Source organism: Protopterus annectens, chromosome 14.part0 (genome assembly GCF_019279795.1).
Source record: "Protopterus annectens isolate FY-2018-M chromosome 14.part0, PAN1.0, whole genome shotgun sequence".
In the NCBI taxonomy this organism is placed as follows: Eukaryota; Metazoa; Chordata; order Ceratodontiformes; family Protopteridae; genus Protopterus; species Protopterus annectens.
The window spans coordinates 143,600,947-143,614,441 of NC_056748.1; the positions used below are offsets into that span (position 1 = coordinate 143,600,947).

Below are 13,495 nucleotides of genomic sequence, written 5' to 3' on the forward strand. Positions count from 1 at the left end.
CCCTCGCCCAACATTTCCTAGAATTTATAAACTCAAAGGCCCTGGTTCAACTGGTCAACACTCCTACCAGAGGTGACAACATATTGGACCTGGTCATCACCAACATGGGCGACCAGTGTTCCACACCGGAGGTCAACCCCTTGCTGTTTTTTCTGACCATAAACAAATCACTTTGGATAGCCACATCCCGTCCCCACACCCAGACAAGGAAACCACCGTGAAAAACTTTTCAAAAGCAAACTTCACATTACATAAGACCGAGGTGGAAAGTTTTAAAGCCCCCATTCTGAAGGATAACACTGTCCAGCTGCAAAATCCTTTACTAATGCATTCTACGGGCACCTGCAAGAATGCATGGATCGTGCCATCCCAAGCAAAACCAAGACTCACTCCTCCAAGAAAAGGAAACCAGTCTGGTGGACTCCTGCCATAAACAAGCTATACAACAGAAGGAGGAAACTAGTACAGAAAAGAGTAAAATCCCAAGAAGGGAAGACATCCCTGATCAGTATCAGCAAGAAACTACGATCCCTCATAAAATCATCCACGGCGAGCTTTGAAAGAAAAATTGCCAAGGACTCCAAAGATAACCACAAGGCATTCTTTAGCTATGTCAATAATCTAAGTGACAATGCCCAGATCTGCTCGGAGTTAGTGCAGAATGGCACAAAATACATTGAACCAATCGATATCACCAACATCCTGGTAGACAGTGCAAACTTCACCCCCCTGTCACCCCCAAAAAGGCCCATAACCATACCAGAAGAGTGTAGAGTCCCTGAAATCACAGACACTCAGGTTAAAACAGCCCTCTCCAAAGCCAAACACACAGCATCAATAGGACTGGATGGTGTCCAGGCTGCATCCTACGTGAGCTCAAAGATGAACAAACCCCTCACCTAAACACACTGTTTAAACTCAGCCTCTCCACAGGCTGTGTACCCATACAGTGACGCACAGCAATGGTTACTCCGCTCCACAAAGGTGGAGCCACAACTGACCCTGGGAACTATCATCCTATAAGCCTGACTAGCTTGGTCTGCAAGGCTATGGAGCGCATCATCATGGAACTCGAGACACTGGGAACCTCCAAACACTGGACCCTACCCAGTTCGGCTTTGTTAAGGGCAGACATGCCTCATAAACCCGGTGGACTTCTTTGAGACAGTTACCAAGGCTATAAACGAGGGGAAAGGTGCTACACACAGCTTACCTGGACCTCGCTAAGGCATCTGACACCATTCCCCATTCTGGTATTATAGACAAGCTCACCAGCCTGAACATAAACCCCTACATCAACATTGTGAGAGTTGCGGGAGCTAGGTCAGACTCTAAACCGGTTACAAGTGGCATTCCCCAGGGCTCAGTCCTAGGACCCTTCCTGTTCAGCATACACTTCTCAGGCAAGCACAGGAGGACTAGGGCTGAACAGGTTCGCAGACGACTGCAAACTAGGGGCTATAACTGACTCTCTGGCTGACACAGACATCCTCTAAAAGGGTCTCACTTTGATGGATACCTGGTGTCAAAATCATGGCCTCAAGCTAAATGCCAAAAAGTGCATAGTTATCCCCTTTGGAAAAAACAAAGTGTCCACAAACTACCACATAGGTGGTAGTCCCCTAAATATGGAAGACGTAATAAGGGATCTGGGGACCCAAGTAGATAGTAATCAAACCTTTGATAATCACATTGCCAAAGTGGTTAGAAAATCCTTTTACATAGCCCACCTAATCACAAAACGGTTTGCATCCAGATCAAAAGAGGTCATTGTGGCCCTCTACTCAACAGTCATCAGACCCATCATAGAGTACAATGCCCCATTTGGGATGTACCTTACAAGACACCTGCAACAGCTGGTAAGACCACAGAAGTACCTCACCAAGAGGATCACTGGCCTCAAACAGATGCACTAAGCAGCTCGAATGAAGAAACTCCAGCTGTACTCGGGTGAATACCACCTACTCAAAGGTGATCTCTGCCTGACATAGAAGGAGATGTCCAACCCAGAATTGATGAACATGCTCCACCTAAAGAAAATATTATTCCCTTGAGCCACATGCTCTAGGGATCTAAACCTCACCACAACAATAACTAGGACATGCTGGAGGGATAGATTCCTGTCCCAGAGACTTCCCATGCTTTGGAACAAGATTCCAATCTACATTAGTAAGGGCTCCTTGCTAAAACTCTTCAAAAGAAATCTTGACAAGTGGATGGGAAACAGAAAGTTTACCAGGGGATCACTTCAGTGGCTCTGCTGGACAGAGGCACAGGGAACTAATCTAAGGGGGCGGCGAAAGCAAACACATTCTGGCTAGGCTTATAAATGCCTTCGGGCAGATAGCCTAGTACCTACCTATGAACCTAAGAGGAAGGTTGAGTGCTGTAGTAATTTGTAGCTTATTTAGTGCTAACAACAAGTTCTGAACAAGTGCTGAGCACGAATAAGCAAATTCAAGTGCTAAAACTAAGAATCTGTACCTGGATGTTGTGGTAGATAGGCTCCCTAGTGCTTACCACTCCCACTGATACGCTAGAATGCTTCCCTCCAACACAGAAAGGCTTAGGGGGCTCAGAAGCTTACAAACAGTCCTGGATACAGCAAATCTGTATCTGTACTAGACTAGTTACAGGAAAGGTGGGAAACAAGCGCAAACGCAGGCTTTTAAACCAAAAAGTTGAAAGATATGGAAAAACTGCCCAATCGGCCAATAAACTACAATTTCTGAGCCAGAAACCACTCCTCTTGTGGTAGATAGGTTATCTAGTGCTTACCATTCCCACTGATAAGCTAGTAGGCTTCCCTCCAACAGACAGACACGCACACACACACACACACAGCTTATAACAAGGGCCCAATACAGTCTCAGAAAATAATTTCAGTCAAATGTATTTAAGATTCATTTTCCTACAAGAAGTAACATCAAGTGATTTTAGTGTTTTTAACAAACATGGCTTCTTCACTTACCTATTTTCTGTGGACACTTTGCTCTAATAAAGTTGCTGTCCCTATAACTCTGACTCCAAGGCATGCAGTGATCTTTATTCCACAAACATCTGATACCTGGCCCTGCACTTAGGCATTGTTCTTGGTCTCGGAATGCTTCACAGCTGGGAGGTTTGTAGACAAGAATGTCATTCAGTAGCACGCTAGAGAATCCACCAAACACAAACATCGACCTGGAATGTTCAGACAAAAGTCATTACATACACACACTCAGATACTGTTGAAGCAGGTAGGACTTTTAAGAATACTTTTCAGAAGTAACCAAATTACTAAGAATGACTTAACCAGAAAGTACAGTTCTGTACACTTACCATAAATGTAGATGTTCGAGTGTCTTCACTGTTGCAGTCATCATATTTGGGTTATCCCTGCCAGGGTAGCCCTTGGCTGGCCTGAATACCAGAGGCTTAGTATTTCTGCGTCGGTTGCTGTCACTTCAGGCCTGACGTCAGGTCATCAGTAGTATAAAGTAAGGCAGCTGATGCCATTACATCAGTTTTTCTTGCCCTAACCTGTCAGGAGCCACCAAATGGGAGCCAGGTTCTGGTGGAAGAACCCCACCAGTAGAAAGTAAATACCAATATGTCCCTTGTAAGAAAAGAGAAGAAAGAAGAGGGGGATGGAAGGAGGGAAACCAGGACTGCAACAGTGAATACACTCAAGCATCTACATTTATGGTAAGTGTACACAACTGTACTATGTTCTTTGTGTTCCACTGTTGCAGTCATCACATTTGGGTTGATTCCCAAAGCTGAAGAAAAGGGTGGAGGCAGTCAAGGAAACTAGAGGCTGTCTAGAATGCCCTGCAAGACTGCAGAGGCAAACCCTGCCCTGGATTTGGAGAAGATAGGCAGGTGGTAATATTTGATAAAGGTGTGAACAGATGTCCAGGTGGCAGCCTCCAGGATGTCCCTGCTAGGGACTCCTCTGAGAAAAGCTGCAGAGGTGGAGGCTGCTCTGGTGGAGTGAGTCCTGACCCCCTTGGGGGGGGGGGGGTTCTGTGTTGTTTGTAGTAGAAATGGATGCAGTGTGCTATCCATTTGGAAATGGTTAGTTTGGAGATGGCTTTGCCCTTTGCCCCTGCAGCAAAGCTAACCAGCAACTGATCAGACTTTCTGAAGGATTTAGTTCTGTCTAGCTAGAATCTGAGCTGTCTGTGCACATCTAGAGTGTGCAGGATCCTTTCCCCCTTGTTCTGTGGGTTAGGGAAAAGGTGGGAAAATTAATGGACTGGTTGAGAACCACACTGGGCACCACCTTGGGCATGAAGGATGGGTTAGTCCTGAGGGACACCCTGTCAGCATGGAAGATGATGAAGGGTTCCACAGCCATGAGTGCTTGCAGTTTACAGACCCTTCTGGCTGAAGTGATGGCCAGAAGGAAAGCTGTCTTCCGGGAGAGAAATTTTTAGCTCTGTCGAAGAGGCTGGTTCGAAGGGGGCGGTGAGCTTCTCTAACACAAAGTTAAGGTCCCAAGCCGGGACTGATGCTCTTTTGGGTGGCTTCAAGTTGCTAGCCCCTCTCAGGAACTGTTTGATCAAAGGGTGTGAGAAAAGGGGTTGCTCAGTTGGAAAATGAGCCGAAATAGCAGAGGCATGAATTTTAATAGAGGAAAAAGAGAAGCCACTGCGTAGCAGGTCAGCTAATTAATCCAGGATGAGAGGGATGGAAGGCAGTGCCGTATTGGCTCCCTTAGCCTTTATCCAGGTGCAGAACCTTTTCCATTTGTCAGCACAAGAATTTCTAGTGCTAGGGCATCCGGCCTCATGTATAACATCTAGAACCTGTTTACTGAAGCTGGCAGATTGCTTGGAGGTTAGAGAATAAGCCAAGCTGACAAACTGAGGGTCTGCAATTGGGGATGCATGAATTCCCCTTCCCTCTGGGTCAGGAGGTTTGGAATCTGAGGAAGATGCCATGGTGGCAGTGGGGACAGGCTGTGCAGCAAGGGGTACCAGTGCTGGCGAGGCCAGTCTGGAGCTATAAGAATTGTCCCTGGTTTGTCCTCCTTTATTTTGAGCAGTACCCTGGGGATGAGGGGTAGTGGAGGAAAGGCGTAGACCGATAGAGTGACCTAGGGGAAGGACAGGGCATCCACATTCCAAGCCATGCAGTGATGCTCCCTGGTGCAGAACTTGCTGAGCTGATGGTTGGTGTGGGAGGCAAGGAGGTCGACCTTCATGCCCCATTTCTGAGTTATTAGGGTGAAGGTTCTTCTGTTGAGTTGCCACTTGTGTGGGTCCAGAAGATTTCTGCTTAAGTCGTCTGCCAGAGAGTTGAGAGTACCTGGTAGTAATTGTGCTAACAGGTGGAGTTGCATGGCAGACGCTGTGTGCCGTGTGCCAAAGGGTCATGGCCAGCCTGCATAGAGAGTAGGAGTGAGTCCCTCCCTGCTTGCTGATATACCACATCACAGTGGTGTTGTCTGTTTTGATTAGAAGAGCCCTGAGGAGAAAAGGGGCTTGAAAGCTATCATCTCTTTTTGGCTGATGTGCAGATGGATTTGCTGTGGGCTCCATTGGCCCTGCATGCACCTGCTGTCCAGGTGTGCACCCCATGCGTAGTCTGATGCATCTGTGGTGAGGGTCTGGGCGGCAGGGGCTGGTGAAAAAGGAAGTCCCTTATTGTGGGAGCATGCTGTTGCCCACCAAAGAAAATCTTTTCTGAGGCAAGGTATTATAGGTATAATAGTCTCCAGGTCTTGAGAGTGTTGACACCAAAAACATTTTAGGTACCACTGAAGTTTCCTCATATGCAGTCTGGCATTTGGAATGAGTAGTATGCAAGATGCCATGAACCCCAGAGCTTGCAGGATTTTCCTTGCAGATAGCTGGGGTCTGGTGGCTAGTTGAGAGAAGTAGGCTGTCAGGAAAGTTTACTTTTCTGGTGTAAGGAATGCCATCTGGGAAGCTGTGTCCAGGCTTGCTCCCAGGAATGTAATCCTTTGGGTGGGTACCTATTTGGATTTCTTTTCATTGATTGTGTACCACAGGAGGCTAGTAGGGACTTTACAAAGGTCAGGTTCTTCAGCAGCTTTTCCTGGCTGTCTGCCTGAATTAGGCAGTCATCTAAGTATGGGTACATCTAGATATTCTTTTGTCTGCAAATTAAATGGCCACAGCCAGACATTTTGTGAAAACTCTGGGAGCAGTAGATAAGAAAAGGGAAGTGCAGAGAACTGAAAGTGCTGAGATCCTGCCCTGAAACGGAGATATTTCCTGCATGATTCCCTGACAGGAATGTGGAGGTAAGCCTCTTTTAGGTCTAGGGTGGCTAGCCAAGCATCCTTGGAGAGCATGGGTAGCAACTGTTGGAGGATGAGCATTTTGAGTTTTGGGATGACCAGGAAAGTGTTTAGAAAGGATAGATCAAGGATGGGGCGCCAGGTGCCCTCTTTTCTAGGTACCAGAAAAAGTCTGCAGTAGAAACCTTGGCCTTTCTGTTCTGCAGGAACGTGTTCTACTGCCCTCATAGAGAGAAGGGAAGAGAAAGGACTTGCTTTTGCACCTCTGCCCACTGGTTTGGAGGTAGATCTGGGAACCCTTTTAGAGTTGGAAGGGTGTGGAAAGAAATTTTGTATCCCTGGGACACTATGTTGCGAACCCAACGGTCATGGTAATGACAGCCCAGGTGCTTGCGTGAAAGGAGAGTTTTCCTCCTAAGCGTAAGTGAAGGTGGGCAGAGAAAGGGGGTGGGAGAGAACAGTCATTGTGAGTTCTTACCATAAGGGCATGACTTAGAACTCCCTGGTTTTGAAGTGGAGGTAATCCACTGCTTAGATCTCTGCATTCCCTGTGGCTGCTGTCGGGGGGGGGGGGTCTGATTCCCCTGGGTGTGGGCTGAGCTGGCCTGGTAGGAGCAGGAAAGGACCAGTGCTTGGTGGGACAATGCCTGTTGAACCAGGGTGGTTGGACCTGTTAGAAATCCTTAACTGTTTGCATAGATTTTGCTTTTTCGTCCATCTTTTTTAAGACCTCTTCTGCCTTAGTGTCAAATAAGTTGCCTTTGTGCAAGGGGGCATCCAACAATGTAGATTTAACATGGTCTGGCAAGGGCTGCTCCTTAAGCCATGCATGTCTTCTAAGGACAGATCCAGTGACTGCTGCCCTGAAAGAAGCTTCTAGGGCATCAAAACCACAGTGCAAGGTGTGTTTAGTCACTTGACTTGCAGAATGCATCAACTCTTGTAACTCTTTAGATTCTCCACAAGCAGGAAAAGAAGTCATTTTTTGTTTTAGGAGTTCCAGGGTATGTTGCTGAAATGTTACCATATGGAACTGACAATAGTGCTCTGATAGCAAGAGTAGCAGAGGTGTATATTTTTTTACCCCATCAGTCTAGTGCTTGGGAATCCCTGTCTGAGGGGGTGGGATTCTTAGCAGAGGTTGCTTTAATTCCATTAGGCCCTTTAGAAATTACCTCATGGTCAGCAGTAGGATTTTTAAAAATAAATTTGTGTGAGTCAGGGACTCTGTAATACCGGTCTGGTTTTTCTGGGTGCAGGAGGGAGGGTGTCAGTAGTCTAGCTGGATTCCAGGAAAACATTGTCCACAACATCTAGGATTGGGGGGATGGCCAAGGGTCTGTGCTGCAGAAGGTCTAAGAATTCCCTGAGTCTCTTCTTAGACTGAGGATAGTCCTGACTTTCCCACTGGAAATGTTCCCTTAAGGTATGAAGGGTTCCCCAAAGGAAAAATCCTCTGGAGGAGAGGCTGAAGGAATGGAATCCTCTGCATCAGAATCCTCATAAGTAGAGAGGGGTTGCATGTCTTCATATTCAGATGCATCAGAGTCATCGGACTCCTGTTCAGACAAAAAGTATAGCTGTGTACACTTACCATAAATGTAGATGTTAGGGTGTATTCACTGTTGCAGTCCTACCCAATGGGTTATCTGGCTCCCGGTAGCCTTCGATCAGCCAGAATACCAAAGGTAAGTAAATATGACATCGGCTGCCATCGGTTGTAAAGGATGTCAGGACGTCTGATACAAAAGGAGGCAGCCAACATCACTTCCTCAGTCTTTCTTGCCATAACAGTCAGGAGTCCCCAGAAAACAAGGCTTAAGCCAAAAGAAACTTAGGCAAATAAAACCAGATTCAGCCTGTACCTTAGGAAAGGAGAACAGGAAAGGACCAAAACGGGGGAAGGAGGGAGTGAAACCAGGACTGCAACAGTGAACACACTCAAACATCTACATTTATGGTAAGTGTACACAACTGTACTATGTTCATCGTGTTTCACTTTTGCAGTCCTAACCAATGGGTTGATTACCAAAGCCTAGAAAAGGAGGAAGAGGTATCAATAGAATTAAGGATTTGAGAGAATGCCCTGCAGAACAGCAGTGGCAAACCCTCCCTGGCTCTAGAAAACAAAGGCAAATTATAATGCTTTGTGAAAGTGTGAACAGAAGACCATGTGGCAGCCTCTAAAATGTCTTTAGTAGGGACACCCCTTAAAAAGGCTGCAGAAGTGGAAGCTGCTCTTGTGGAGTGGGTCCTAACCCCCTTGAGGAGGAACCTTGCCATGAAAGGTGTAACAGAAAGTAATACAATGTGCAATCCACTTAGAAATGGCTTGCTTAGAGATAGCTTTGCCCTGAGCTCCAGGGACAAAACTGACCAATAACTGTGCTGATTTCCGAAGGTCTTTAGTTCTGTCCAGGTAAAACCTGAGCTGTCTGTGCACATCAAGAGAATGCAGGATCCTTTCACCCTCTATTTCGAGGATTAGAAAAGAAGGTAGGAAGGTGCATGGACTGATTAAGAGTCAGGCTAGAAACCACCTTAAGCATAAAAAAGTGACTGGTTCCCAGACAGACATGATCTGCATGGAAAATAAGAAAAAGCTCCATGGCCATCAAAGCCAACAGCTCCAAAACCCTCCTTGCTGAAGTTATAGCCAAAAGGAAGGCAGTCTTCCAAGAGAGAAACTTTAAATCTGCAGTGGCAGCTGGCTCAAAAGGAGGAAGAGTGAGTTTCTCTAGAACAAAATTAAGATCCCAGGCTGGAGTAGGTGCCCCTCTGGAAGGTTTTAAGTTGCAAGCACCTTTGAGAAATATTTTCATCAGGGGATGAGAGAAAGTAGGTTGCTCAAAAGAACAATGAGCAGAAATGGCTGAAGCATGGATCTTGATAGAGGAAAATGAAAGACCACCCTGAAGCAAATCAGCCAGGTATTCCAGGATCAGAGGAAGGGTAGGCTGAGGAGAAGATTCCCCTCTAGCCTGCATCCAATGAGATAAAGTTTCCCATTTGCCAGCGTAGGACTTCCTAGTGCTAGGCCTTCCTGGCCGCCGTCAGCACATCAACCACCTGCTGGGAAAGGGAAGAAGAAAAGACTGGAGTCATACAGTGAGCCAAGCTGTCAAACGGAGAGACTGAAGATGAAGACGGGATGGAGTCATACAGTGAGCCAAGCTGTCAAATGGAGAGACTGAAGATGAGGATGGGATGGAGTCGTACAGTGAGCCAAGCTGTCAAATGTAGAGACTGAAGATGAGGATGGGATGGAGTCATACAGTGAGCCAAGCTGTCAAATGTAGAGACTGAAGATGAGGATGGGATGGAGTCATACAGTGAGCCATGCTGCCAAATGTAGAGACTGAAGGAAGAAAAGGATGGAGTCATACAATGAGCCAAGCTGTCAAATGGAGAGACTGAAGATGAGGATGGAATGGAGTCATACAGTGAGCCAAGCTGTCAAATGGAGAGACTGAAGATGAGGATGGGATGGAGTCATACAGTGAGCCATGCTGCCAAATGTAGAGACTGAAGATGAGGATGGGATGGAGTCATACAGTGAGCCACGCTGTCAAATGTAGAGACTGAAGATGAGGATGGGATGGAGTCATACAGTGAGCCACACTGCCAAACGTAGAGACTGAAGATGAGGATGGGATGGAGTCATACAGTGAGCCATGTAGAGACTGAAGATGAGGATGGGATGGAGTCATACAGTGAGCCATGCTGCCAAATGTAGAGACTGAAGATGAGGATGGGATGGAGTCATACAGTGAGCGAAGCTGTCAAATGTAGAGACTGAAGATGAGGATGGGATGGAGTCATACAATGAGCCAAGCTGCCAAATGTAGAGACTGAAGATGAGGATGGGATGGAGTCATACAGTGAGCCAAGCTGCCAAATGGAGAGACTGAAGATGAGGATGGGATGGAGTCATACAATGAGCCAAGCTGCCAAATGTAGACACTGAAGATGAGGATGGGATGGAGTCATACAGTGAGCCAAGCTGCCAAATGGAGAGACTGAAGATGAGGATGGGATGGAGTCATACAATGAGCCAAGCTGTCAAATGGAGAGACTGAAGATGAGGATGGGATGGAGTCATACAGTGAGCCAAGCTGTCAAATGGAGAGACTGAAGATGAAGATGGGATGGAGGCATACAGTGAGCCAAGCTGTCAAATGTAGAGACTGAAGATGAGGATGGGATGGAGTCATACAGTGAGCCAAGCTGCCAAATGGAGAGACTGAAGATGAGGATGGGATGGAGTCATACAATGAGCCAAGCTGCCAAATGGAGAGACTGAAGACGAGGATGCAGAATGTTCCCACCCTCCTGAACCACAAGATCTGGTTTCAAAGGAAGATGCCAAGGAGGAAATTGGGAAACACTGCGAAGCAGTGGATACCAATGCTGTCTGGGCCTGTCTGGAGCTATGAGAATAGTCCTTGGTCTTTCGTCCCTTATCTTTAATAATACTCTAGGAAGAAGAGGGAAGGCATAAACTGACAGAAGCATCCAAGGGAAGGACAGACCATCCACTCCAGGCCTTGCTGTGATGCTGTCTGATGAAAAAAAGTGGTAGAAGGTGGTTGTCTGGGGAGGAGAAAAGATCCACCTGTGGAGTGCCCCAACACTGAATGATGCTGTAAAAGACTGCTCTGGTCAGTTGCCACTCGTGAGGATCCAGGGTCTGTCTGCTTAACTGGTCTGCCAAAACATTGAGCCTTCCTGGAAGAAACTGAGCTAGAAGATGCAGGCCCAATGATGCTGCTGTGGACCATAGAATCATGCTCTGCCTGCACAGGGGGTAAGAATGAGTCCCTCCCTGTTTGTGGATGTACCACATGACTGTGTTGTTGTCTGTCCTAACAAGCAGAGTTCCTGGAGAAAGAACATGCTTGAAAGCTAGTAAGGCTTGCTGAACTACTATCAACTCCTTTAGGTTTATGTGCAGGTACATCTGCTGGGCATTCCAACGTCCCTGTATGCATCTGCCATCCAGGTGAGCTCCCCAGGCACAGTCCAATGTGTCCGTGGTAAGAACTTGAATGGCAGGAGGTGGGTGAAAAGGCATGACCTTGTTTTGTAGACAGGCTGTCACCCACCACAGAAACTCTGTCTGCAGACAGGGAAGCAGAGGAATTATCATATCCAGGTCCTGTGTACTTTGACACCAAAGGTTCTTGAGGTACCATTGCAATTTCCTCATATGCAGTCTTGCATATGGAATTATGAGAATGCAAGAGGCCATGTATCCCAGAGCTTGCAGGTATTTCCTTGCAGAGAGCTGGGACAGGCTTGCCAAAATCTTGAATTAAACTGAAAGAGTTGCCTGCTTCTCCTGGGTGAGATAAATCATCTGGGTGGCTGTGTTCAGACTCGCTACCAGGAATGTTATCTCCTTGGATGACACCATTTTTGATTTTTCCATGTTGAGAGTGTAACCCAGAGAAGAGAGAAGAGTCTTTACAAATTCCAGATCCTTTAACAGCTGTTCTTGAGAATTTGCTTGAATTAAACAGTCGTCCAAGTATGGATAAATCTGAATTTTCTTCTGCCTGCAAAAAGCAATGACTGGAGCTAGACACTTAGTGAAAACTCTGGGAGCAGTAGATAAGCCAAAAGGCAGTGCAGAGAATTGATAATGTTGTTGCCCACTCTGAAACAAAGGTATTGCCTGCAACTTTCCCTGACAGGGATGTGCAAATAAGCTTTTTTGAGATCCAAAGTTACTAGCCAGGAGTCCTTGTCTAACATTGGTAGCAACTGATGCAGAGTGAGCATTTTAAACTTTGGAAGTACCAAGAAAGAGTTCAGAATGGATAGATTTAGGATAGGATATCAGCTGCCGTCTTTTTTTGGAACTACAAAAAGACTGTAATAGAAGCCTTGGCCTACCTGCTGAACAGGAACTGATTCTACTGCCCCCAGATGTAACAGAGACAAAATTTGCTTTGCTACTTCTGCCCTTTGGTTTGGAGGCGCGTCTGGGAATCCTTTGGGTACTGGAAAGGTATGGAAAGAAAACCTGTGACCTAGGGATACATTTCTGAATACCCATTTGTTATCTCTGATGGTGGTCCAAACATTTGCAAAAAAAACAACTTTCCCCCAAAAGGATTCTCCGGGCAAGCAGGAAAGTACAGTTGTGTACACTTACCATAAATGTAGACGTTAGAGTGTATTCACTGTTGCAGTCATTACATTTGGGTTATCTGCTTGCAGGAAGCCCTCAGTCGGCCTGATTAACAAAGTCTTGGGTCCTGCGTCGCTTGCTGTCCCTTCTTCCATGACGTCAGGTCATCAGGGGTATAAAACATGCAGCCAATGCCATTACATCAGTTTTGCTTGCCCCAGATGTCAGGTGCCCCCCTAATGGTAAGCAATTAAAATATAAAATTACAAAGATATACCTCCAACAAAAAAGCAAATACACCAAAAAGGCTTTTAAGCATAGCAAAGGAAAGTAGAGGGATAGTCAAAAGAAGTTAGGGGGCTGGAGGGAGGGTAACCAGGACTGCAACAGTGAATACACTCGAACATCTACATTTATGGTAAGTGTATACAACTGTACTATGTTCTTTGTGTTTCACTGTTGCAGTCATTACATTTGGGTAGATTCCCAAAGCTATGGTTGCGAGGAGGAATTTAGATAGCATTAGGGCCAGCTATAAGGCCCTGCAAGACTGCAGTGGCAAAGCCAGCTCTGGATTTAGAGAAAATTGGCAAATGATAATGCTTGGTGAAAGTATGTGCAGAACTCCAAGTAGCAGCTTCTAGGATGTCCCTGGTAGGGACGCCTCTGAGAAAGGCTGTAGAGGTAGATGCAGCCCTAGTGGAGTGAGGTCTGATCCCCTGGGGGATAGGTTTTCCATGGTGCTTATAGCAGAAATGAATGCAATAGCTTATCTATTTAGAAATGGTTTGCTTTGAAATAGCCTTCCCCTCTGCCCCTGCAGCAAATGCCACCAGCAGTTGTTCATATTTCCTTTGAGGTTTAGTCCTGTCCAAGTAAAATCTAATTTGTCTGCGCACATCTAAGGAATGCAGTATCCATTCCCCTTTCTTCTGTGGATTGGGAAAGAAGGTTGAAAAATGAATGGACTGATTAAGAGCCACATTGGATACACCTTGGGCATAAAGAATCGATTGGTTCTGAGGGACACCTTGTCCCCATGAAAGATGATGAAAGGCTCCACTATCATAAGGGCCTGTAATTCAGATACCCTTCTAGCTGAAGTG

General features: G+C 46.3%; 1 protein-coding gene across 1 annotated transcript in view; it reads right to left on the reverse strand.

Moving 5' to 3' along the window:
• Nucleotides 1-13,495, reverse strand: part of ATRNL1 (attractin like 1) — a gene marked incomplete in the record, with an annotated part of 6,064,901 nt that overhangs the window by 3,764,726 nt on the left and 2,286,680 nt on the right. The window contains 1 exon segment of the mRNA XM_044055896.1: nucleotides 2,972-3,183. Coding sequence (XP_043911831.1) covers nucleotides 2,972-3,183 — 212 coding nt within the window.